This window comes from Erpetoichthys calabaricus, chromosome 18 (assembly GCF_900747795.2).
Source record: "Erpetoichthys calabaricus chromosome 18, fErpCal1.3, whole genome shotgun sequence".
NCBI lineage: Eukaryota > Metazoa > Chordata > Cladistia > Polypteriformes > Polypteridae > Erpetoichthys > Erpetoichthys calabaricus.
The window spans coordinates 85,616,020-85,642,258 of NC_041411.2; the positions used below are offsets into that span (position 1 = coordinate 85,616,020).

The 26,239-nt window shown below is 53.1% G+C and overlaps 1 protein-coding gene across 4 annotated transcripts in view; it reads left to right on the top strand.

Annotated features, from left to right (window-relative positions):
• Positions 1-26,239, top strand: part of LOC114668901 (contactin-4-like) — a 453,222-nt gene that overhangs the window by 311,733 nt on the left and 115,250 nt on the right. For all 4 annotated transcript variants that reach the window (XM_051921332.1, XM_051921335.1, XM_051921334.1 and 1 more), the window contains exon 5: positions 13,896-13,991. In XM_051921332.1, the coding sequence (XP_051777292.1) occupies positions 13,896-13,991 (96 nt within the window). The remainder of the gene's footprint in view (positions 1-13,895; positions 13,992-26,239) is intronic.

Sequence of the window (26,239 nt, forward strand, 5' to 3'; positions counted from 1 at the left end):
CACCGTCGTGTTTCCATCAGCGAGCCCCTCTGAGGACCTCAGCTTCTCTTCCCTTTGACCAGGCTCAGCATGGGGGGGCTTTGTTGGACTTGTTTTATTTTTGGTCACCTTGTCTGCCCAGGTGGCGGTGCTGGGTGTCCTGTGCCCACTTAATGCCCATGTGGAGTCTGCACCTTCTCCCTGTGTCTCCCGTCTTTGGCTGGGGTTCAGATTCATCTTTTTCGTCACCTTTGTTCATATTTTTTAATTCTTTTGTATTCATTTTCATTTGTTTGTTGGTTTGCTGTTGATTGTGTTTACATTGGTGATGTTCCTTTTATTTAATGGGGGGGGCCACCGGTCAGTCACTGCCAGGAATGGCCCTGGGGGTCTCCCACAGCTCCTGGCGGTGCATTGGGGAGTTGATGTGTGTCTCTTTCTGTGCTTTTATTAAATTCTGGATTGGCTGCTCCAGACGGGGTTTTTAACAGGATTTCCCCCTCTAGTGGACATTTGTGGAGGTGCTTTTTGGACTTGAGATGCTTTGGGACCCTCTGTGATGGCCAGTTGTCCAATCCACAGCGATGTCCAGCCGTCAGCCCCCAGTGACCTTGATGGTTTAAGTGAGCTTGAGCTGTTATCTTAGTCTGCCCATCGTTTGTCTCATGCCTTCACAGTGCCCAGGCACCACTCGTGTGGATGTGACAAAACATAACCGAGGTAAAGTGTCAAAACTCACAAAAGCAAAAGTGGCCCTATGTTATGATATGAGCTCACAAAAAAATACCAAAGGGGTGCGAGGCCCCCAAAGGACCCAGAGAACCAGACCAGGGCCTTCCATGCCTGTCTAGAATTAGGCCTCTCCCTGGGCAGCCTGACCACACACTTGCCTGTTAGGCTTTGGCCTACACGGTTGCAGAAGTTCAAAATACCAGGAATGTGCAAAGAAGGGAGAGGAACCATGAAAACCTCTGGACTGCAGACAAGCCCACCGTCTCGGGCAGGAAATCTGGGCAAAGTTCTCTTACACTCGTGTCTACCAAGGCTGTGATTTGGCTTCCTTTGTGATCTTTCTGGTGGTACTTGTGTGGACTTCTTCAGATTTTTAAACTTGTGGTTTCCAATTCTGATTGCGTTTTCTCCTAATTGATTTATTGTTTGATGCCAGTTTTGTTTTTTTGAGGGCGCTGTTGCTAGGTACACATCAGGTGGGCACCATGTAGCGCCCTCACTGTTCCCTTGGCCACGCCTGATCTTCAGGTCCCATTCCAAATCCTTTTCCGCCTCACTTTTCCGGGCAGAGCAGCAGCCAGAGCTGAGGGTGCTCGCCAATCAAATGCCAGGCCTGGCTAGGGCCCGCCTTCTCCGCGTTGTCGGCTGAATATTCTCGACCAGATGAAACACGTGAATAAATACACAAATACATAAAAGGACAGTGAAATGTGACAATCCGCCTTCCTGTCCGCCTGTGACCCCCCGTGTGTCATTCCAACAGATGGCACATTCACCACCATTGCTAAGTAATTAACCGGTGCCCCCATGCACTGCACACAGCCACTTCAGACTGAGGCCGACGAGATCCCGTCGTAGGTTTTCACCCGTGGACTTCCTCGCCTTCACCTGACAGAACAGCGAGCCATAAAGCCGCCACCAAAAAGTCGGGATTACAACACAGTGGCCGCGCCCATCACCAGGGGCTCCCGCTGCACAGCAAGTCCGCTCTCTCCGAGCTCGAGAATTGACACTTTATCTGGAGAAAACAAAATCCTTGAGTATCCAACGCCCCATTCCGGTGCTTTAACGGAGAGTATGGCCCCACTGGGAAAATGAGATACGCGGCGCATCTAAATCAGCTACTGCCGGCGGCGACCCTCTGGTGCTGAATGACTGGCATCGTGCCCGCATTCATTGGGTTCAGTGGTGCCAGGGTGGTCAGGATCAGGATGACGTCTGCCGAGCGCAGAGTGAATGAAGGGGGGTGAAGGGGCATTGAGATAGCAGGGCACGGCCATTCTAGTGGCACGAGGCTTACAGCAGACTCCCAGCTCCAGAGTGCCCAGTGTAGGCAGGAAACGGGACTCTTGGATGTCTTGTGGGTGACCCCAAGCAGGGTACTGAGAGCGGAAGACCACCTGAACATTGTTGTATGCAGCAGAAATCCATTAAAAGTCGGGAGCTCACAAGTCTGTTCTCGTCTAGGGACCCACTGCACGATTCCTTCTGGAACCTTCTTCTGGAGGCTTTTCTAGAGAAACCCAAATGGTGGCCTGTCTGTCCCCATGCTTGACCCCTCTTGTGTGCAGTGTGACCCTGAAATGCATAAGCACGTCTGAAGAAGGATTGATGGGCACTGTGAGAGGTAGCAGGTGTGGGCACTACAGGCAGCAAACAAGGAGAGGAGGCCTCTGGTCCATTAGGTGGCAGCAGTGGGACCTGTGAATGATGGAGGACAGGCCCTCAAACTGATGGGGGTGTCCTGTTTAAGAGGTGGACAGCTTGAGACCCCCAAAGTAATTATGGCAATTGCTCTGCCTTGGGCTTCAGTGCCCCAGGTGAGGCTGAAGATCGGGTTGAGCTGGACGAGGGTTCACCACAGGAAGTGGACCACCACCCCAGTACACAGAGCAGGCCGCGGGTGTCATGAGCCCCCCAGGGTGTGCCCCTTCTCCGTGTTTCCTGTGTGTTCCGGTGTTTAGTGGGTGGTGCTCAAGGGACGTGGCCACTCTGACATCACAACTGAAGGACCGCCCCATGTCGATTTAGTGGGTCAGATGCTGAGCTTTGGGTCATTCTGTTATGGTGCCAAGGGGTGACACGGGGTCACCTCAGGACCCTGCCATGACCGAACTGTTTGATTTGTCCATTTAACGACAGGCTGAGAGGTTGACAGATTGTCTCCATCAGCTGTTCCCTTCATGTGGGTGGCCATGCTGGACCAATCAGCACACAGAGCCCCCCAGTAGTGGCTATCATCCAGGTAGTCTGCCAGCTCTCACATCATGTGGAGCCTCCACTCGCCTCTGTTCTGGTGCCACCAATGTAAAGGTGGGTGGGGGGGACATCTTGAACCACAGCAGCAGTTTAGGCCTTTCTGTCGTGAGACTGGCACACATAGGAGTACCCACAACATGGCACACACTTGTTCAGTGAGTGCGGGGCACCGGGGGTCACAGCCTGTGGGGTATTCACGCTCTTCTCTAGAGCGCCTGATATGAAGGGTGAGTTTGCCAGGCGTCATTCGCCATGTCTCCTCTCCGCCCTCGGCACGTCGCTCCTCGCATTCTGGGCTCTGCATCTTTTTATGACCGAGGTCTGCAGCTGTGTGGCTGCTTGTTGATAGGACTTGGGTCATAAACTCGCTGGCGAGGCCGTAATTCACAGCACCCTTTCATCTCAGGCGCAGTGCGGCTGCAGACTGCTCAGGGGCACGCCAACAAGTGCCCGCCTGCGGCTGTGGCGCTAAACGATTCTCCACATCAATTATTCACGGCCTTAACGTTTGAGTCGGTGAACGCGTGAGGTCGCTGGATGCAGCTGGTACCCAATGTGCCCGTGTGCCCCCCGGTCCCAGATTCTCGTGATTGCACCATAGCAGAGGCCAAGACGGCCATCTTGAAGTCCCTTTGTCACTGAAATGACAGCAGCCAGCGTGTAGAGTGGCGAAGGACAGACGGTGCAAAGCCAGAGGTTTTGCCAGATTTACAATTGAAGTGACGCGTCAGAACATTCAGTAATGTCAGTGACGTTTGTGACACGTCGAGATGTTTAGCCAGACGTGACCTTTGATTGTGACTCACAGATGAGGCCCCGGTGACGCGTCCAAAGTCGGAGTCCTCTTAGTCGTTTATGAAAAGGGCAGCGCAATGTGAGAGCTAAAGATACAGGTACACAGCACCACGTGGCAAGGCAGGTGGGCACCAGCGACAAACGCATGGAGATAAAAACCGCAGAGCCTGGCACAGTTTCTAGTGGCAGAACGCAAGGAGCCACCATGGAATGTGTGGCGCCACCTTGTGTCCAATGAAACGTGGAACCGTTCGTGTTCTCCTGGCACCAAAACGCTGGCCAGCAGGCGACAGTCCAAAATGTCCAAACTCCTGTCCAGAAAGTGCCAGCCTGGACCTGCAGGGACAACCTGTGCTGCGGTTCTGCCAATCAGCTAGGATGAGGTGGGTGTGGCCATGCCCTTGTCACATGACCCTTGCTCGTGTGTGTGTGTGTGTGTGTGTGTGCCATCATATTTTAATGGTGGGGGAGGCTGGGAGGCGTGTCAGCGGAGGTGGTGGGCGTGGCTTTAAGGTGGGGGGGCTGGGGGGTACTGAGTTGGCCAATCGAGGTTCCCAGAGAGACACAAGATGAGCGACGGATGGACGAAGCGTTAAAGTGACGGAGCTGCCTTTGGAAAGAGCAGGGGCACCGGTGGTCTGCTGACGGCGGACGAGTGTGACCGCTGAGGAGTGCGGGCACCATGTCTAAGCAGCCAGTGCAGAGCAGGGCAGGGAATGCATGAGGTCGGTGTGGTGAAGGAGCGAGTAGACTGCTCAGGAGGCTGGTGTGGATGTGCCAAGGCCTTGGGAGTGGCAGGGAGGTGCTGGCCGTTGTTTTTAAGGGCGTATTTACGTTTTGAACTCTTAGTGACGCGTTTCTCTGATGGCACAATGACAGTCTTGTGAGTCTTCAAACCTGCTGTGTGTCTCCTCGATTGGTCTCGACCGCCCTCGCCAACAAACAGCATGATGCCCATCCTTCTGAGTGGGTGCTGTGCTGTGCGCACATTGCCAAGGAGAGTACCCATGGTGCTCACATTGTGCCCACAGTTCTCTAATAACCCCAGCAGGCCTTTGAAGGGCTTTGCCAGACGCTTTGGGGGTAGCCGGGCAGTTTGGCTTTTGCCCCTCTGCCCAGTCCTGCTTGTTTATTCATTTGGCTTTTTTTTTTTTTTTTTTTTTTTTTTTAAGTAAATGTCGCTGCCACTCTTGATGGATTCCACTGTCATCGTGAGTTTGAGGGGGCACAGAGGGCTGGGCTTTAGGGGTCTGTCTGTCTGTCTGATGTTCTGCTCTGCCATGTTTGTGCCATTGGCTCTCAGTCGCTCGTCTCCAGTCTGAGCACAGAGGTCTCTGCAGAGAAGGTCAAGCATCCTGCTGCCTTTTAGCCCAGCAATGGCAACTGCCGGTTGTATGCATGGAAGGTGTGGGGTCTTTGCCAAAGTGATCTCGCCCGGGCACCAAGTGACCCAGAGGCTAGTAACCTGCCGGTGGTCTCAAGAACATGGCGTCTCCTCCTTTTATGGCCCTCGAGAGAGCGGCTCTGCTGTCGTGTTCCAGCTGTGAGCGCTAGGTGGCACTGGTGCCCCTTCAAACCCAACAGTCAGACCCTCAGGACACGGGGTAGCAGCCCTCAGAAGTATTTGAATTCTTTTGTCCTCGTTTTCTGTGCCTCAATAAACACAAGTAAGTCGACGGTAACGATCACAGCTCTCTCCATCTATCTCTCCATCTCTCTGTCTCCTCCACACCTCCCAGCAAGCGTTGTCCACCTCCTCCTGCCTGCCAGCTTGCCTGCCGGGTATTCCAAAGTCCTTTAAATACTGTAGACCTTCTGCTTCTGCTCTTCCAACCATGTGACCTGCCAGCACTTCCGGGTCAGACGGAGAAGTTCAAGTCTTTAATCCGCCCAGAAGTACTTTGGGGTGTCCATCCTCCTGATCTGTTAGTTCTTCCAGGCTAGGTGACAATTTATTCCCACAGCGTCCCCTGGCAGCACCCCCTGGTACCCGGCAGGGCTGTGTTACTGAACTCCATGTCCCATAGTGCCCTGCAGGAACCCGGGTGTGGAAAGTGACGGCGAGTCCTTGGTGTGCTGCGATGTCCATACAGTAGGCCCGACTGTCGATGCCCACTCCGAGTCCAGCGACCTGATGAGACCACCGAGCCCAACTGTCTTTGTAGTGCTCAGTGGGGGGGTCCGGAGAGCTTTCCCTATCAAGCCCACTGCTGCTCTCACTGGAGTTTCTTACAAAGACCGTTGGAAGGCAGGAGGCTGAAAGGCTTCCTTTGTGATGCCCTCCCGTCACATCATGTCGCCCGCTTTGCCAGTCTGGGCGTCGCCCACATCTCCAGCTCCCATGCCCCAAACTAATATCGGGTCCTGCTTTAGCACCGCGCAGCTGTTTGTATTTCAGACCCCAAAGTCAAACGAGAAGTGCAGGTGGAGGGAGGGAAGGCATTGGTGGTCCGGAGCTCTGGCTGGACGCATGAATGATTCATAGAGGTGTGTGGCGGGTGGGCTCGCGGTGGAGGACTTGCCCTTGGAGATTAATCACCATTGCAAACAAATGGGACGGTCAACAGAGTCCATTAAAATTGATAAGAGACCCCCAGCGCGTGGACGGCAGAGGCAGGAGTCGCTGGTCATAAATTATTCATTTTAATTAAATGCTGTGTACTTTTATTTATTTATTCTTAACCTTGTGTGCCCTTGTAAGGCTGCATATTGGCATTTTGTCCCATGACATTTGCCCTTCTAGCCGCCTTTGAATTTGGTCTGACGCTGTCGCAGCTTATGGGGTCTTCACTGAGTCCTCAGGCCCGCCACCTCTCAGCTTCTCTTGTGTTGTGGCCTTGTGCCGAAGTCACTGAGCTCAGCGTTTCTGTCACCAAAGCCTCAACACTCCAAGTTTAATACAAAAGTGACATGAGGGTCAGGGTAGGAGCCTTTAGGCGGACCCCCCGGGGTTCATAGAAAACTCTGCCACCATGAGGCCTTTCGTGACCTCAGGAGCACAAGTACTGCCGGTATGGGGGGCCCAGGCGCTCGGGTCTCCCCTCCTATCCCAGGTTGATGATCAGAGGAATGTGTTTGGGGCTCCAAGCTCACCCTCCGCGCCAGTGGCACTTGTAACGCTGGCCCCTCCCATGTGTGCCTGAGGCTCCGCCCAGGTCATGCTGTTCATTTGCGGTTTACCTCTGGCTCCTCCCATGTGTGCCTGAGGCTCTGCCCAGGTCACTCCTTTCATTTGCGGTTTACCACTGGCCCCTCCCATGTGTGACTGAGGCTCCGCCCAGGTCGCTCCTTTCATTTGCGGTTTACCTCTGGCTCCTCCCATGTGTTCCTGAGGCTCCGCCCCCAGCTCCCTCCTGTCTGTGCTGTGTGGTGACATGGTGACAGGAGTTGAGTGGCTTTGGTCCTTTTGAAGACCCTGCCGGTGGTTTTGTGTCTTTTGGGTCATTTTGCTTGTTTCTTTTTTTCTTTTCTATTCGGTGGTCTTTTTGAGTTCCGCTGCTTGTTGGTGTTTTGCTCGTCTGGGTTTGGCCTTGTGCTGTTTTTTCTTAACAGTTGTCCTTTATCTCAGTGACTTGTGTTTGCTTCCTGCTCCTTGTGGCTCTTCTGCTGTCATCGTCTTCTCGCCTGCGCCCTAAATTTGGTGTGGGCAGCGTCCCGTGAAGAGCCGTAACAGAAGTGTGCGGACTCTGGTGGTTCTGGAAGAACGAGGTGAATTTCACAGACCAGTTCAAGTGGGCTTCCTGTTGCCTTTAACTTGCTTTAGTAATGACAGCCATGTTGGGGGTCCCCTGACTAATCACAGCACATACAAGGAAGGACTTCACTGAACTCACCTGTGAGCCTGTAAGAGAGTTTGGACACTAGAGGGCGGTGTGACCAGCGGTGGCCGAGTGCCATGCAGTAAGGGTGCCCTCGGTCGTGGAATTGGGGCACTAGAGGGCGGTGAAGCCAGGGATGCCATTGTGTCAAGGTGAGCTTTTGGTTTTGAGTAAAAGGAGGCACAAATGACGAGGTCAGGTAGCGCGTCTCGGTGGTCCTGCAGCTGGAGAGTGCTGATGTGTCGCCTGGTGTGCAGCACGGGACCCCATCGTTTAGGTTATATAGCGCCTTTCTCATCTATCTATTTCTGATATAGTAACTGTCCATCGTAGAGCTACTTATTGTCCCCCTTTTTATTGATCTGTTACTAATCATGACACTGGGGGTTGATGACAACAGAATGTCACTGCTGTGTATTCAATAGACAGATAAAACAGAAATATGTCAAAGACTTTAGATGCTTCTGAAAGGCACTATATAGCGTAAGACAAGTACCCTGAAACATGACGGGCGCTGCTGCAGTACCAACAGGCACTACATAAGAGTCAGATGTGATAGAATGACGGACAAGGGGGGCCGTTTAAGAGACATGAAAGACGCCATATAATCTGATGATGACGATGGCGGCACCAGAGGGGGGCCGTGTGTTACGTGTTGATCATCACATGCATGTAATCACGTCGCTCTACTCTGTATTATTTATTTTTATTAACTATTAGTTATATGGATACAACAGCGAGATGTGAAAGGCGCCATATAAGGTGAGAGAATGACCTTTTGCCCTCCATGGGTTTTGCCCACTGTGCCCACTCCAGTTGCGTTGCTCCCACTGACCTGCTCCCATAAAAGACCAAGCGGGTGAAGTGATTTTGAGGGCGTTGGCTCCATTCCTCTGTTTGCTGTGCCCGACTTGGTGCCCTCGGGATGGTGCCAGTCTCTGGAGTGAGTCCCCTGCGTAGGCCCAGCAGGCTTTCAAAGTGCCTTGTCGTTGATCGGCCACTCCGGCTGCTGACCCAACTGCCAGGTGGACATTCCAGTCCTCTACCCCGTAATGTTTGACGACCCCCCCCCCCCCTATAAAGTAAATGGCCCAACTTGAGCAGTCAGCAGCGTGGATGGCAGCAGAGAGCCGGGTGACCTTTTATTTTTTTATAGAGCCGTCTATTTTTAATTTCTCCTTGAAATTAAATTGTACCTTGTGTGCAGATCTGTGTTTTCCGTTTGATTACTTATGAATTATGAAGGAAAGCAAAAAATTGGTGCTCAGCAGGGCGGATGTCCCTTCATCTCCAATTACACCAAAAAGTGGGCCATCAGGGTTAGAGCGAGATTTACATTTTCAGAAAATAATTAAGGTCGCTCACCTAATTGAGTCGTCCCAGCGCCGGGCAGCGTGACATTTGGTGGCTGACCCCTCGCTACTCCTTCATAAATCAGTGAGCCCGGTAATTTTCCGTTTAAGTCCGCCGTTCAAGCAGAACTAATCAGCTGTCTTGTTTCCACGTCCCGGGATGTGTGGGCCCGCCACGGACTGGACTTCAGGGGGCCTATAGTGACTGTGACATCGCAGTGGCACCAGGCCTTCTATTGTCATCGTCACTCGTGCTTTTTTTTTTTTCTGTCCTGTTCAAGATTAGTGCAGCTTTGAAATGGCGGCACTTTAGCGCCTACTGAAGCAGATGCCATGCCACGCCGCTGATTGGCGCGCTCTCACTTGTTATAGAAGCGATGTGGAGTCTCGTTCAGGGCTTTAAGAGACTGAAAACAACAAGCCGTACAAAGAGAGTGCAGATTAAGAGGGAACAGGCGGATCAGACGAGGGATCAAGGCCAGCTTCACCCAAACACTCCTCCTCCTCCTCATTTTGAACGAATCCACCAATGGAACAGACAGGCAAGGGGGCTTATTAAAGAGCGACGTGTCCTGGGGGGCCCACAAACTCGGCACTACTGACTGAAACGTCACCTCCTAGTGCTGCACTCTACCCTGAGTCCGAGCAGACAGACTTGTACGTCCAGCGGAGGGGAACTGGGCCCGGCTCAGGACCACCAAAAGCACCTGGCGCGTCTTCAGGACCACAAGGAGCACAGCTGTGCACCGCGGACCTTAACCTGAGCGAGGTCCGATTCAGGACCGTGGAGAGAGAGCGGCCAGCGAAGACGTCTGAAATGATGACGAAGAGCCAGTGAGGCCGAGCTGAGACCACCGAGGGCACCCCGGCCGGCTTTTACGTTAAAGTGAGAACCTAAACGAATGGCCCCTGGGAACGTCCAATGTCTGTTTGTGTGGGAGCGACACAAGGCTGGCACCGCCGTGCCCAGTGGGTACCAGTTGACTGGATTGCTGAATGTGGGATGGAGTCCGGTGTGTTTTTTGGTTCATTTTCGTAAATTGATTGATTTGTTCTAATTAAATAAATGTTTTTGTTTTGTGGCAGCGAGATGATGGCCTGCTAAGCTGGCACTCTTGTTTAATGACTTTTTTGTTTCACTGCTCCATGGCAATCTTAATTATATAATCAATATTTCTGTCAACTTTAATGTGTGATTAATGGCACATGATGGCGTGAATTCCCATTCAGACGAGCAAACGGGTTGTTCATCTTCAAGGAGAGGAGCGAGACTGGCAGGGGGGGGACCAGGGGGGTGCTGTGTCAGCTAAAACAATAAAAATGAAAAGCGATAAACTCTGAGAGAAGAGAGCTAAGCGTGAACGCGGCGCGTCTGTGTGTCTCTGGGCGTGACGCCTTGTCCTGGCCACGCCCCTGGCTTCATGGTTGCTATGGAGATGTGCCCGGCTGGGTCACAGGTTGACTTCTTTAAAGTGTCCCCACGGGCAACACAAACGGAGAAATAGCAGTGCAAGACCACCAGGCAAGGCCCCCCATTGAGCTACTCGTTATTCTTATTGTTAAGGCCTGGCGCCTTTTACGCCGTTTAAGAGATGCCATCGGCTCCATTTCTTTTGTCCTTTTGCTCAGGGTCACACACGTCAGGTGTCAGCGGTGGGATTTGAGCCTCAAGTGCTACGCCACACAGCCTGCCTTTATGGTTTAAGGTTTTCAGGTGGCTCTGTTGGCATCTCCTCCTCTCTCACTGTGCCCGCTCAGTCCAACTGCGTTCGGCTGGAGGTTCCTGTCCCAACATGGAAGTTCACTTTGTACAGAACAACTGAGACGTCACAGAAGTGAAGGTGGCACTTAAGATGGAACGTCCACGTGGAGCCAATGCCCATCCCTGCCAGTTATAGCGGGGACATGTGTGTCCCAAAGTGGAAATACGCAGGCACACACTTTACTTTATGGCTCACTGGGAGGCCACCTCACAGCCCTGCCAGACACGCTGGACGTGGCCTTCATCGCGTTTGCAAATGGCTGCTCATATGAAATCACCACACATGTATGACTTGTGCTTTGGTGGCATGTGGACCATGTTTGGCCTGGTATACAGTTGGCATGAACTGCCTTGAGTGAGTTGGCTGACTTTACACATGGCTGGCTGACTGGCTGCCTGCCTTTGGGCCGTGTTAGGCCAGGAGTCCGTGTGCCACCCAGCCTGTCAGTGCCACTGGTCGCAGTTGGTCCATGTTTGGCTCGAAGCAGTGGTGCCACACGTGCTTTACATGGCGATGAGAGCACTGAGCCTCTGAAAGTCTTCAGTCGTGACTGGCTGCACGTGGGCCGCGCCTGGCCACAGTTGATGTGTTATTGCTGTGGTAAAGAGCAGATCTTCATGCAGACGTGCCAAGTCAATCGTTTATTCAACAGAAATATCAATCGATGTAATGGGGGAAAGTAAGCCCACCCTTGGCTCTAGAAGCTGCCATTGCCCCCTTTAGCAGAAGTGACTTCTCTGTCATCCGCTCGGTGACATTGCTGACTACTCCGCCATACAGAATCCCTTCTACCGTTTCCTGCCCACCTCAGCCCTAATTCCAGTCAGAGCTTTGAGTAGCTCAGTCCACAGCCCCCCATGTCGTGTTCTTGGGTCTGCTTCAAGCCCCCCAGTCAGTGTCCTGTTGAGATGTTGCAGAATTCATCGGTGACTTGAGCCCTCCGCACTGCCCAGGCTCTGAGGCAGCAAGACCAGGACATTGCCAACGCCACCCTTGACCGCTGCTGTTCTGCGATTCTTCTCCTGGTTGCCAAACATGTCTACCGTTACTTGGCCAAACTCCTCCATCTTTGATTCGTCGTCCGTTGGGTCACCTGCTTTCTCTCTAGGTGGTCCATGGCAAGCTGTAGTCGTGCTCTGATGTTCATTTTGGGTAAAGGTGGCATGTCGATAGCCAAGAGAGCGCCAAAGAATAAAATTAGACAGTCGGGTCCACTTAAGGAGGTTGGTGGATGTGAGATGGAGGGGGTGACCCATCTGTGCTTCTGTTCAGCCTAATTTCGTGTTTCACTGCCACATGTGCCCCATTCCTGCTGCTGACGCCAGTGACGACGGCCGAGCAGAAGAATATAATGAATGAATTACGAGGCTCAAATGCGCACTGGCGCTGTATACCACACTGACTGTGCGCCGTGTGCCCGTTGTTTCTGGATGAAGAGCCCAGCCGGCCGCTCGCCTTATCCAGGATTACACGCTAAGCCGGGAGTTGGCACTTGAATTTGCATCCTTCAGTTCCAAGCCCACTGTCTTAGCCTCCAGGCCGCTCCAGCCATACGGCCCCCCAAATGCGCATTTCTAGAACTTCACAGCCTAATCTCCATGGCTGGGCCTCACCTCGTCTCTCAAGGAGCCCCTGCCAGTCACCTCAGACGCTTGCCAAAAGGCTGGTGGCGCGAAGAGATTTGTGTGAACTCCCGACAAAAACAGGACAGGCCACAGGTCAGGGCCCCCAGTACCACTCACGTGGGGCACAGTTCAAGTTTAAAAATACATTGGACTCTCGGGGACCCCTGGGCCATGACTAGATAGGGAAGGCACTTTATAGCCCATAGCCAGACAGAGAGATGGAGGTTACCCCTAAATGCCCCTGACACTATCGTCTCAAAGCCCCTCTCTGTTGTGAAGCGGCAGCACCACTCTGACAATAAGGTCGAAAGGCCACCAAGACCACCCACAAACTTGACCAGCCTGCCTAGATTGAGACCCCAAACTCCACCAACAGGGTTCAGCCTGCTCAGGCTCAAAATGGGGTGCATAAACATAGCCTTGAAGGGGGAGGGCAAACCATTAAACCCCTGGCCTGAGAGACAAAGCCCGCCGTCATTTTTAGAATTTATTTGTGTAAACCAAAAGACAATAAGATAAAAGTACAAAGTCATCCCAACAAGGTGGTCCGTAATCCAATTCCCCGAAGACGCCTCTGAGCGCCTCACTAGATGGAGGGCGGGTCTTCGGCAGTGACATCACGGGGTCATGGCCCCGCCTCTTGGGTTCAGCTCACGGTGAGAGCTTCATCGTGAATAATCGATTAACGTCACCATATTAGCAGAATGTGCATCAAAACTAAAAACACGCGGAAAATCAGAACAACAAAATGGGCGAAAACCAAAAGTGGCCGTCACCTCAGACACTCGCTGTCATTTTTGCCAGTCACCTGACTTTTGAGTCGCTTACAGTATGCACCAGGTGAGGTCTCGTGATGCTGACGCGTAAACAGTAAAAACAAGGCGTTCGCCAAAATGAACTTTGCGGAAGAAGATTGAAATGAGAAATAAGCAGCGGTAACGCGATGTGTCCCGTCGGTGAGGGGGTCGTGACGTGTGAAGTCACCCACAGACATCGAGTGAGTTGGTGTGCGCCGAGTCCTCCCAGGTGCCATCGTGTGTTGTTGGAGTTTTTCGGTTTTTATTCAGTTGGGTCTCGTTTTTGGCCCTGAGTTTTTCTCTTCGAATCCCCTGATCTTCTGGAGGGGTTTGGGGGGGGGGACTTTGGAATGTGACGGTTGAGACGCTGTCACCGCCATTTTAGGTTGCACTTTGTGTTTGTCTCACAAAGTGTCATTTTGATTTTTTTATTGGGTGCCACCGTCATTATGGCACAGTGCTGTGGTGTGAAGACCACCATCCGAGATTGTGGATGACCCTCGAGGGCCGCTCAGCGAGTCTCGGTGTCTGGACTTCGTTCCTGAGCTCGTTTTCAGATCTTTCTTTGTGGCCTTTGCCCGTTTTCTTCCTTAAACGTGGCAGAGCGGCTGGGCTCTGGCCACCTGACAGTATGGCTGCCCTATGAGGGTACACACCCCTGCGGACGTTGGCGACTCGCTCGAGGGTAATCTCGGTGGGGTCGACTGCACTGAACTCGTACGAATGAGAGCCCGCAGACTGACGGCCATTTCTCTCTCTCTCTCTCTCTCCACAGATCTGGAAAACTTCAAGACGCAGACCCGCAGCGCGGTTTCTGTCCGTGAAGGACAAGGCGTCGTTCTGCTCTGCGGCCCCCCGCCGCACTCCGGAGGTAAGACGCCGTCTATTGACTGAGAGTTCTGCCCACGCAGCCTGGCTGGGTGCCTTGCTGCTGCTGCCCTCCATTCACATGAATGCTCAAGTGCCATTTGGCTTGGCGAGAGCCGCTGGTGCCGTTCCTCGAGACGTCGCATTTCTGGTGGCATCCCTGGCATTTGAGCCTGGCATTGGCTCTGCTTGCTGCTGTTGTTTAGACTCGGAGCGACTGCACGTTGTTTTGAGTGTGCGGGTTTTCGCTGCTGCCCTTTTGTTTCGTCTTCTGCTCCTGATTTATTTTTTCTGCACAGATTGTTGTTTTCTGGCTCTCCGTGCTCCCTTATTTGGAGTTTAGAGGCCTAAGAACACCTGTGGGGTCAGGCTGCCTGGGGTGAGCCTGCATGACAGCGACTACCGGCGACTTGTCAGGTTACTGGGGGCTCTCTCGTTATGGAGGCCACTAGCATTAGCACAGCCTGGTAGGGTCCTGGTGGTCCGCTTGGAGCTCTGACCGTTAATCACAACAGTAAATGGGAAGCTCACCCATGAAGATCAGAGGCTGTAGGCATCCGGGGGGTCCACACGCCTGAGTTGCCCCCATTCTGCACTCAAGAGGAAATGCGCTGACCCGTCTTCTGTTATACGTTCCTCCATACTGCAGTCGAGGCCAGAGAATGTGTTGGCACAGAGACCCCTCTCGTCACAGACTGGTATCCAGGTGACAATCCACGAAACTCAGCACCCGGGGGACACGCGCAAAACGCCATGTGACGTGTTAACTAGGGGTGTGGCGCTGAGTACGGAGCAGTGCAGTTGGGTGATGGTTTGTCTGTCACATTACATCAAACGGTGCCCGTGGTGGCACCCCATTTAAAGGACGCGTCGTGATCGTGTCTCATTTTAATTGTAATTAAAGGTGGTGATTTGTCACTGTCCCGTCTCTCGGGGAGTGGCTGTGAGGTCGAAGGTCGTGAGTGTGATGAGCGTCTTCCTCCGGCCTGTGGACCTGTGGCCGCCCTTCTGCTTCTCGTCTGCGTTTCGGTGCCGCTGTTTGTTCGTTTTCTTTTTTTGCTCTTCCGTCCGTTCTGAGGCCGGGCAGGCGGGTGCTGTTTACCCAAATGTGAACTTCTACCGGAATGCCAGGAAGGGGCGGGGCTTCTGGGGGTGTGGCGGAGTCACTGCCCCCGTCCCCCCCCCTCCCCCAAAGCTCAATTATTCAATTACGCTTTCTGAACGTCTCCGGCGCACGGCGAGCAGTTCAATTGCAGGGAATTTCCGAGAGCTGATGATGTATTTTGAAGGCCTACAGGTTTCACTACAAGCAATTATGCATAATAATCTGACACAGAAAATTAATTTAAATACTCCATAGATTAATTAACAATGAGAATGGTGCTGGCAAAGCTTTTTATAGTAATAATGCAATTGAAATCCTAGGGGTGTCAATTAAAAAAAACACAGTGCCACGTTGAAGTTGCAGCCTTAAAATAAACGGCCAGCCAAATGGCGCCGCTCCATCACCGGGACCCCGGACCAGTTATGAAGGTTAACGGTTCAGGAGCCGAGCACCTGGTAGGCATTGCATGCCATCAGCCGTCGTTTCTAAGAGAAGTCCGTGTCGGAAACAAAGACGTTAATATATCTGAGAAGGTCAGGCGGCTCAGGTGAGGCTCAATGAAATCGGCCCATCCCATGAGGAGCTCGATGTGCCCGCTGGCTGGCACACGTGACACTTTGAAGGCTGCCTGTGTCCTAGCCCTTCATCTTATTGGTGGAGGTTGGCATCCTGTTCTTCAGCCCTCTGCCCACGTGCCTGGCACTCCAGAAGATGTGTGCGTTACGTCGATGGGCACTCGGTGGGTTTGTGTCCTGTCTGATCACGCCTGCTGCTGGATGAGGTCCTCAGATGGATGGTGCAGTGATGGGGGTTTGTATTCCCGACTGCACACCTGAAATCAAAAATTCGGAGAGCAGTGACAGAACTGTGACGTCCTTAGATGACCCCAGTGGCACACACACACACTAAGTGGACGAACGTGTGTGTCTGCCTGGCACCAGCAGACCGTTGATGGGGGTACCGGGGCCTGCAGTTGGTCCCCACAGACAAGGACTTCCCAGTAAGGGTGGGCTCGCTGGTTTAGTGAGGTCCACGGATTGGCCCCCCCGGCGGTCTTCCCAGAAGATGGTGCTGATGATGACTATGGAGCAGGTCAGAGTTGTAACAGTGGGAGGAGGAGCGGAGCCGATGAGCGTCGCCAGTTCAGTGGAGTGTGCGGCCAGCTCAGCTTATCTGATGGTGACGAGATGTGGCCAGGATGAAGAACGAGCCTCACATCATCGAGTGGCATAAGATTCAAAGGCGGCTCTGAGCTTTTTGATGCGGCCGGCTGGCTACCTGCGCGCTGTGATAAGGGGTCACTTTGAGTGGTGAGCCCCTCCAGCCATCTGGGCGCTTTAAGATGTTCAAGCAACTGAGCGAGTCGAGGGGACGTGAAAAGAAGAAGACGGTCGGCAGCTCGACTTCACAGGACACAAATCTAGAAAGTGATGAAGCGCAGCTCACCGACGAGGGGCTTGGAGCCGATGACAGCCCCCGACTGGCCGCAGGCTCTGCCCATAGTCTGCCAGTCCAGCATGCTCGACCGTGACACTGCCACCTCCGCCATGCTTTACTGTTAGAGTGGTCTTGCACTGGTGATGAGCGCAGCTTGGCTTCCTCCAGACAGACACTGAGAATTGGGGCCAGGGGGGCCGCCTTGTCACAAACTCCCGGTGAGCGTCCACCCTGCTCGGGGGAGTCCTTCCAGAAGTTTCTTCAGTCAAAGTGACCATTGGGTGACCCAGACTTGTGAAGGCTGTAAGGGGCTCTGCGGCCCCTCCTGATCCGTCCCGTCACGTGCACCTGAGCCAAGTCTCCGGGATCACAGGACGGGCGTTTTGTGTCTTTGGGAAACTCAAGTTTTGTGTTCTTAATGTGAGTGCAGACGTCCGCTTTGCCATCCGGGGTGCGAGTGTACGAAGACGAACCGACGTGAAGGCGTCCGTGTGTGTGTGCAGCCTGGCACTCCGCCTCTTTAGGAACTAAAGCTCTGGAAAGTTCTGAAGTGTTGATGACTGGGGAGTCGCCCGGGTAAAGTTTAATGAACGAAAGAAAGAAAGAGAGAACTGAATAGACAGACACCCAGGGCCGGTGCCACCGTTAAGACCACTCATCGCAGGGTGGCACTGCACACCCCACCATATAATAAGAGGCCTACAGCTTTGGGCACATCTCACAGAGTCCCGTCATCATCACTGCCCTCCTCGTCCCCAGTGTTGCTTGTGACTTTCTGTCCTCCTTTAATGGACGCCGTGCCAGGCAGTGGTCAGTCTGTCCTGGTCACTCACTGCCCATTACATCCCCTCCAGGAGGAGCTCCCCTTAAGCGTCCAACTCGCTTTTAAATCCTTCACACCAACTCGGTCTGTTAACCCCTGAGGGGACATGGTCTTTTGGTGCAGGGTCACCATTGTACTGTAGGACAAAGGCCCAGCGGTGTAGGACCCTCGGCCTCAGAGCCCCCACTGCACATCATCTTCTGCCCGCCGAGCCTGATGAAGAGTTGGTCCCGGCCATTGACCTTTGGGCTGCGGAGTTTAGATATGCAGTGGTTCCCCCCCCCTTATCAGGACCCCTCTCTGCCAGGGGTCGAGTTTCTTTGGGGCGCCACCTCCTGGTGGGACAGCAGACGTGCCTCCCTCTTGATTTCGTATTCAATTTGCTCAGATTGTTTAACATAATTCACGTTCAAATATCCGCCGTGATTCTGCTTAGACGTTTGCGTTTCATTTAATCAGACGATCCCCTCTTGGCTCGGAAGCCGGCGATATTCACGAGATAATTAATTCGAGGTCTTCTCCGCCACACTTTCATTACTCACTCAAACTGATTTGATTCTTTCTTGCGTCGTCCCCCCTGCCCCGTGCCCTCCGTGTTTTATTGATTCTGCTTCTCCTTTTCTCTTCTGGACGACGTAAACGGGCAGCTTGGCCACTGGCGGTGGGCGTCCCTCTCGTCCTCTTCCTCGATTTTACATGATGGGATTGCAGTCCTCATTTGCTCGCTTCCCGCTCTGCCTTTAAAGATCCGCTCCGAGTCCCCGGGCTGTCACAAGCCACATTCCCATTCATGCCTGAATGAAGCGCGTGCGCCAAAGAGAAACTGGCAGAGCTTTGCCAGCAGCAACAGTGGCATCGCAGCGTGCCAGGGCCTGACGACTTGCGTCACAGAGGTGGGCCCTGCGATTCAATGTGCTAACTGGACACTGGCATATGGACCGAGCCACCCCGGGCCCTGCATAGGGGGTCTTCACACTGGTGAGAAAAGTAAACGGGGGGATTTCATTGACAGCACGGGCACACGTGCCAACCCCCAGTCATTCAGACCGGCATGCAAACGTTAGAAAGAAAAATGGGAGGCCTGGTCAGCTGGCACAGTCGGAGCCCAGTCAGAGCGGGCATCCCACTTTTACAAGACCAAACACTTGATGTGTTACTGAGAGTTTGAGCGTCAGTGCTGTTCTGTGCAGCCATCGCCCAAGTGAAGAGGCCGCAGTGCCAACCCCTGGCATGGAGGAGCAGAGCCCTCAAAAAGAGAGAAAGGTGGGTGGGCATCAAGATGAGGGCCCAGAAACAAAAGGCACAGCTTTGCTGAAAACGCCACGGGACTGTCAGTGGGCCACTCGAGGCAAGTCAGAGGTGGCATCCAGCAGGGGTCGTCTTAATGTGCCCAAGTGACTGTGAAGAAGACGACACCAAACTGGGCACCGAGGGGCCTGGACAGCCACGTAGAGGATGGCGAGTACGAGTGAGCCCCTCCTGGGTGCCCGCAGCACCTGATGCTACAGTGGCCGTCCAACAGTGTTGGAGTGGCAGTCACTTCTGCGACAGCTGTGATGAATCTGCGTAGACGGCGAGGCTCCTCTTCACTGCACAACACAACGCGTGGATGGTAAGAAAAGAACGAGAGCCCGAAGCCGATGCCCTCTGGAGAGTCGCCACTCGGCAGATGAATCAGAAATGAAGGAGGGAGGGGCTTCCACCAAGTCCACTCCAAAGTCTTTGGAATTGGCGCCCAATGCCAGGCAGCACCCGCGGAGCCCTGCAGTCCACTAACCGTAAATGAAAGATCGCTGGAGACTGCAGCCCCGGCCAGGACCCCCAAGTGAGGGCCTTCAGAATGCAGCGTGACCCCGGGACGGGTGCCAACTGAGGACAATGTACTGTCACCTTGAAAAAGCTCTGCGGCTACAGTGCCACCAGGCTGTCACTTTCAAAGACCTTCGCTCGTCGTGTTTGTGTCACAAAAAGCACAAAGTGATTGAAGTCGAAACCACAGCCTCACACTGCGGCCAACTGTCTGTCTGTCTGTTGATTTGGCTGGCACCTGTACCCGGGGCACGCTGCCTGAGATGCACATTTCTTAGGCAGGCGAAGTGACGTGCTGATGGCCTCGTGGTGTCAGCTGTGGGGTGGAGGCCCAAACACCAAAGCCCTACCCGCTGTGCCACGCAGCCTTCTTATCAGTCCTATCTAAGGAGAACACGCCAACTCTGCCCCACTGACTACCATGACCAAAAGCTGAAACCTCCCCAACATTAAACCCATCAAACACACATCTGGAGCCGCACTGGGCAAAGGGCAGGGGCCAAGAGTGGGTGGGACGCCAGTCCACCCCCCAGACACACACACTGAGGACCGAGTTGTCAAGTAACCTTCATCACACGTCTGGGGGCTTGTGGGCTGAGAACGTCCACACCTGACACGCGTGGCAAGGCTCAAGCCCAGGATGCCCAACTGTGAGACGTCTGCACTAAGCGCTGCACCACCGGGCCGTCCTGTGAGTCAGCTGCTGCCTGAGCCGATTGTGGCAGCACCCGGCGCTACAAACCCCTCGCAGACAGCAGGGGTCCAGGCAGCTGTGCCCACCGCACGGTCCTGTAAATCAAATGTTGTTCCTCCCACAGGTCAGCGTGGCACACACTTGGCATGTGGGGGGCCAAACCTGAATACGAGGTGGAAAAGCCCACCAAGAGACTGGCAGGACTTGCTAGACTCTGCACCACCATGTGGCTTGGCATTTGAAAGGCCAGATGACTGTGCTGTCCTGGAGAAAAGAGACCCCTGGGGGTCCAGGGTCCTTTAGAACAAGAATAAAAGAAGGCACCCAGTCATCTAGAGGGCTTACAGCGGCGTGCCTCATGTAAATAAATAAATGCCAGGCTCTATTTAGTGGAGGACAGGCGGGCGTCACTTCCTGCTAAGAGGGTCCGACTATCACAGACCTCCACAAACCCCCACTGCCACCTCCCAAGTGCGCATTGTTCCTCCAGAGCGGTGATGAAACTCACACTCTCTGTACTAAAAATATGAGCAAGTGTCACATCGCTGCTAGCAAAGCGTCTGTGGGCCTGGCAGGGCTGGCACAGCACAAAATGGCAGCTGTGGGGGCTGTGAACTTTGAACGAGCCCTGCCAGTAGTCCTGTTATCATATTGGTCTGTTATTGTCCTCGTTCAGTAAATGAGTGCCACTGTGTGCCTGGCACGCCCTTGTGCTCCAATGGAATAGCGGGTGGCACGCAGAAGAGAAGGCAGTAGTCCTGTTGTCATATTGGTCTGTTATTGTCCTCGTTCAGTAAATGAGTGCCACTGTGTGCCTGGCACGCCCTTGTGCTCCAATGGAATAGCGGGTGGCACGCAGAAGAGAAGGCAGCGTTAATGCAGAAGGTAAAGCCACATGCCACTAATAAATGACTTCCTCACGTGTGTGCGTGTCGGCCTCCATGACGGTCACCCGGCCCCCTAAACTGTGCTCAGCAGCGCCCCCTGAGTACACTCGTCAAACATACAAGACGGGCACTGTCTGTCCTGGCAGGAAGCAGTCAAAGGCGCACGCCAGTCACCAGGCTGCACTTGCACCAACTTCCATTGGGCCCAATTCTGCCCTGGCCAATCAGAACAGACTCGCTGGAGGCAGGACCAATAGGAAGCAAGCAAACTGTCAGGAACGGTCAGCTCAGAAATGAAGGAGACGCAAAGCACCCGGTGTGAAGTTCTGGGGTCAAAACCTGCAGCCCTGGGGGTCCGTTGAGAATGTATGGAGCTGTCGGGTGGTCACAGTCACGGTGAGTTTCATCTTGTTTCTGTCAATGTGCTGCCAGCTGCTGTGTGTCGTGTCAGGATGGCAGTGCCCATCAGCGTCCCCCACCTGTCGAGGTTTCACCATCCAGTCAGCGGTGCCAGTCCCATTTCACTTCGATTAACAGACTGGGACTGGCACTACTGACTCGCCCTCCTCCTCGTCTCCTGGTTTGGATCAAATAAAATACAATCCGATTGGCTCCACGTGGGCAGTACACAATAAGACGAGATTAGCAAAGCGGGCAGAAGGTAAACGCTGCCAAGTCAAACTGCACTGTAGAGCCTCCTGTGACTAAGAAACCGAGCCGAGACCTCGAGAGAAATCAATAATGGGGTAATAAAATAATAATAAATGTAAAAATGAGGACCAGTCCGCCTGCCTGTCACCCTTGGCACATCTCCCACAGACCCCCGTGCAGTCGCCGCGGCCCACTGCCAGTCAGGCTGTTTTTTTGCGCGAGGAGAGAAATGTCAGCTGCGTCCGTTTTATTATCGGCGGACGCCTGTCATGTAAAGGCCATGCTGTCCCTTGTGTCTCCGCTTCAGTTTGTCACAGAGATTGCTGCATCAAGCCACTGATGGACATGTGGGACTTTTGTGACACCACAAGCCCGACGCGTTGCTGAAGGTGCTGACTTTGGTCCGGGGGTCCCACTCAGGTTTTATGCCCCTGTTGTTCGTTTATTTTGACTGCGTGTGTCATTCTTTATTTTTGATTTCCTATCCGCTGCCTTTGTTCTGCTCCACGTGTCTTGCGGGTGGTCCCCCACGAGGTGGGCTCAGCAGGGCGCTGTGGTGTCACCGGCGTCGACGTGTAGGTAAAGAGCACACACCAGGTGCCTAAGAAACTTCAGAGCAAACCCCAAACCGTCGGGTGCTTAGGACTTGAGATTCGCTCAGCGAGGGGGTCTGTGTGTGTGTGTGTCACGCCCTTTTGTCTCGGTCTGTCTCTCATATGGTGCCTTTCACATCGTCTGTCTGTGTACTTCGCTGATCCTGCCGACTGTACTACAGTGAATCTCCTCTACCTGTCTGTCTACAGCATGTCATTCAGCTTTCTAGGCCCACTTAATCCTCGGCAGGGGCAGGAACGAGACCCCCAATAACAAGGGGAGGACCGTAAAGAAAGGCTGCCTTTGTGGACGTGACAGAACACAAAATGTGCCAAATAGCCTCGTCTGCAGCGAGCCGCCCTGAGAACGTGGGCACACAGCCCCTCACACTTGTTACGCTGCCCGCCTGCAGCCAGGACTTGACGAGCACAACGGAGACGACATCCGCATGCCAGCGGCGAGCCTCAAGTAAGGGGGGGGGGGCACTGCATCGTCTCAGTTAGCCACCCCATTAGCTCAGGGTCCACTCGCTCTTCGGTGGTCCTTCTAACGTGCCGCCTCTGTGAAGACATTGGGGGCTTTCAGACAAAGAAGTGGCCTGCTGTCAACAATCATCTACTGTATCTAATTTGTCCTTCCTATTATTTTGGGGGCTTACGCACAGATCTCGCAGACAGATGTCCTGTCCCCAGCATTGCCACCTCAGCACCCCCACGTGGTGACACTTTCCCAAAATGACGAGTACTGTGGTGATTGCCAGCAGGATGGCATCATGGTAGGGTGGGTATCGGGGTCTTTGAATAAAAGCAACAAATCCAAGTCTCCACTCAGTACTGATATTTACAGGCAGGCTCATGGGGGGCTCCTTGGCATGTTCTGGACCACTCTTCTTCTGCTGCGTCTCGGTGGCATCATGTCCTGCTCCGGTTCTTTTCAGGATTCCCAGTTCTTCAAGGTGAGCTCTTGTCTTGTTTGCCACAATGTGACCACTGAGCTCTCTGCCATTACTGATACATCGGAAAGGTGCAAATGACAGGGGATATGAGCAAGACCACCAATAGGATGGATAGATAGATAGATAGATGTGAAAGGCACTATATGATAGAGTGAGTGAGTAAAGGCACTATAGAACACTAAGTGAACATTAAGGTATTTCAAAAGTTCAAGAAAAGCATAAATGTCACATCTGTTTGGCTTTTCACACACACAGCAATGGCAATAAGGTACAAGGCCTCCAAAAAGCAGGCCACACTCCCTGCTGGGCTGCCCAAACAAGGCTCATGTTCAGGCTGCCTGCCTGTGTAAGCAAATGGGAGGCTTTCTGCCTGCCTAGGCCTCAAAATAGAGATCAGGCTTTAAATGTTAAAAGTTGACTAAAGAGGATCCTGCTTCTCCAAGACTGCACATTTCAGATCCGATGCTCCAACTTTTGCATTTTTCGCTGTTTGGTTTAGCGATGAAGAGTTGAACTCCTCAGGATGGCCCCATGTCCATCTGCTGGTCTCTTATCCTAACTGCAGCTGCAGAGCCATTTGACAGTCCAGCAGGTGCCTCCTGCCAGTCTTCATCACCCAAACGGTGCCGAGAGCGCAGGACGACAGCCGAGGTTTGTGGCACTCCGGTCACTTTGTCCCCACGTATCCCGTTTTCAGTGTTGTCCCTTAGTGTTCCAAACAAAGTCGAGTGTCCGAACTGAACGAGTGCCAAGGTTGTCGTTGCTGTTAAACAGACCGTCACAGAAGTCATTGGCGTCGACTGGCCGTTAGCAGTTGGCGGCAGAGTCCAAGAACTCGCGTGAATTCCGTTAGACACAAAAGTAGAATTCGGCGGGCAGGCGCTAAAATTTCAATACGACGCACAAAATTAACGCCAAGCTCGGCGGGTCAGGAATGGAAAACGTACAAAACAGGAGGGTCGACGAGAACATGTAAGACACACAAATATTTACTGCCAGCTCCCTGCACGTTCGCCGCTGCTCCGGTCAGACCGATCACCTAAATAGCAACGGAGGGAAAGAAAGAAAGAAAAGGCCTCATTAGACGAGTTATTTATGGAAACGAACGCACAATCGGCAGGCGACGGCCGTCCTCTCGACTCTCCACATCTGGTTAGTCCACGGAAATCAAAGGGCCGCGTGGCCGGCGAACCCGGAGATTCGCAACCAGAGCGTCCGGGCCAGAGAGGCCGCCGTGCGCGCTAATTGGGAGCCGCGAAGGCGAAGAAAATAATGATCCAGCCGATTATGAAGCCCACCGCGTGAGGCTCGGCCCCCACGTTTCAATGATAGTTTCCATTTGACTTGGCTCAAGCATTTCTTAGGATGTTTACGCGTTCATTTACTGCACGAAGAAGAAACGGCCATTCAGATGTGACAGAGACGACCAAGTAGCCCACTCATCGGACTCTCGCTCATTAAGATTAACAAGACGGCAAGCATACTGACAAGGAGACGGAGAATTCTGTTTGTGCAGATCATTTCTTACATGGAATGAAGCCCAATGTACTTACAAAAAGAAAAAATGGGAATGTCTTTAAGATATCCACCTTAATAAAAGGACGTGCGTGCGTGCGCGTGTGTGTGTGCGTGCGTGCGTGTGTCCACCCGCCCAGTTGCTACGTCTCTGTCACTCCACAGATGGTGCATCACAGGCAATTGTACTCATGCACTTTATTAGAACAAATGTTTGTGTTGCACCATCTGTTGGAATGGCAAAGGTTTAGATGGGTAGCATAGCTGGATGGATGGATGGAACAAGTGACTTAACTTGACATATGGAATTTCTTGCATTAGGAATTTGTCATTTTTCACATCTGCCTCAGCTTACTCTCCAGAAGAGAAGGTTGGAGTCCGAGCACAGGGTCAGTCAGCTGTGTGTACAGCACCCCTGGAGCAAATGCAAGTTAAGGTCCTTGTTCAGGGGTCCAGCGGAGTAGTATTCCTTCTGGCACTGCCAAGATTCAAACTGGCATGCATCCAGTTACCAGCACAGATCCTTTAGCCAGAGGGCCACCACTCCATTGAAAGGCACTATATATTAAATAGACAAGCGCTATTAGATAGATAGATTTTAATAGAAGGCAGTGATGTACACGGATGCCCAGAATGGGATGGATGCACCCCTGCCAAGCCAGATGGGTCCACATTCCGAGTGGAGGCTTTACATGGATGGACGTCCCGACTGGGGTGACTGGTGTTTTTGCTCCTAGTGGAGGGAGACACGTGATTTGTCAGCTGCCATCATGACGTCAGACTGACTGATGCCCAAGCTCCTCTCATTTTGTGTTTTGCTAAGTGTGGGCACGAACTGAGAGGCGCTACTGAGGCAGAGTGGGCTTTGAGCTGAGGGTTTGGTATAGATAGATTGATGAAAGGCGCTATATAATAGACAGACAGAGCGTTTTCACGTGTATCTAATCAATAGGTTGATTTAACCCTTGTGCAACCAGCAGACTTTCATCAATAAAGACAAGCAGTGGCCCGCCGGACAGGACCGGACTCCTCCGCTGTTTGCACTGGCCGAGCTCAAGTGTGCCTTCCGTGCAGACCCCCAAACCCCCCCCCCCCCTTTAAATGGACCTATTAGGCTGAATTAGTTTGACTGGCGCCTTGCCTGAGGACTCCATAACGAGCCTGGCATTTGGATGTCAGCGATTTGCATGTCCTCTGACTGACTGATCGCTAAGCAGGTTTGCCGATGCGATGTCAGCACAAATGCGGACGGCCGCGTCCTGACAGGCGGCTTTCTGGGTCAGCCGCACCGCACCACACGCTCGAGCGAGCGCTCACGAGGAGCGGCGGAGGTGCCGGGTGGCTGCACGGGGTTCTCGTCCAAAACGAAAGCTTAAAACCTGCTGTCAGATTTAGGGGCTTAAAACGAGTTAAGCTGAAATTCTGGCGGCTGTGACTTGGAGAGAATAAAGGCGGCGTGCGGTTTTTCTAGAGAAAGAACATCCCGATTAGGAGAAGACAATGGGCGGGCGGCGAGCGCAGGCCCGAGAAGATGACGGCGCGCTGACACTTCTGGGCCACTCCAGATTGATGGCGCGGCGAGTCCTGCGGGTCCCGAATTAGCGCAGCCTGCCTGGAGATTTGGCCGACTGCTATTTTCGATGTTTAATTATTATGCTGGGATGTTTCTGCTTTTGCAGGTTTTCGACTGTGTAAGCCGATAATTCATCCCGTAAGCGGAATAATTTTGAATTTCACGGTAGAGCTGTCTGTCTGTCTCTCTCTCTCTCTCTCTCTTTTCTT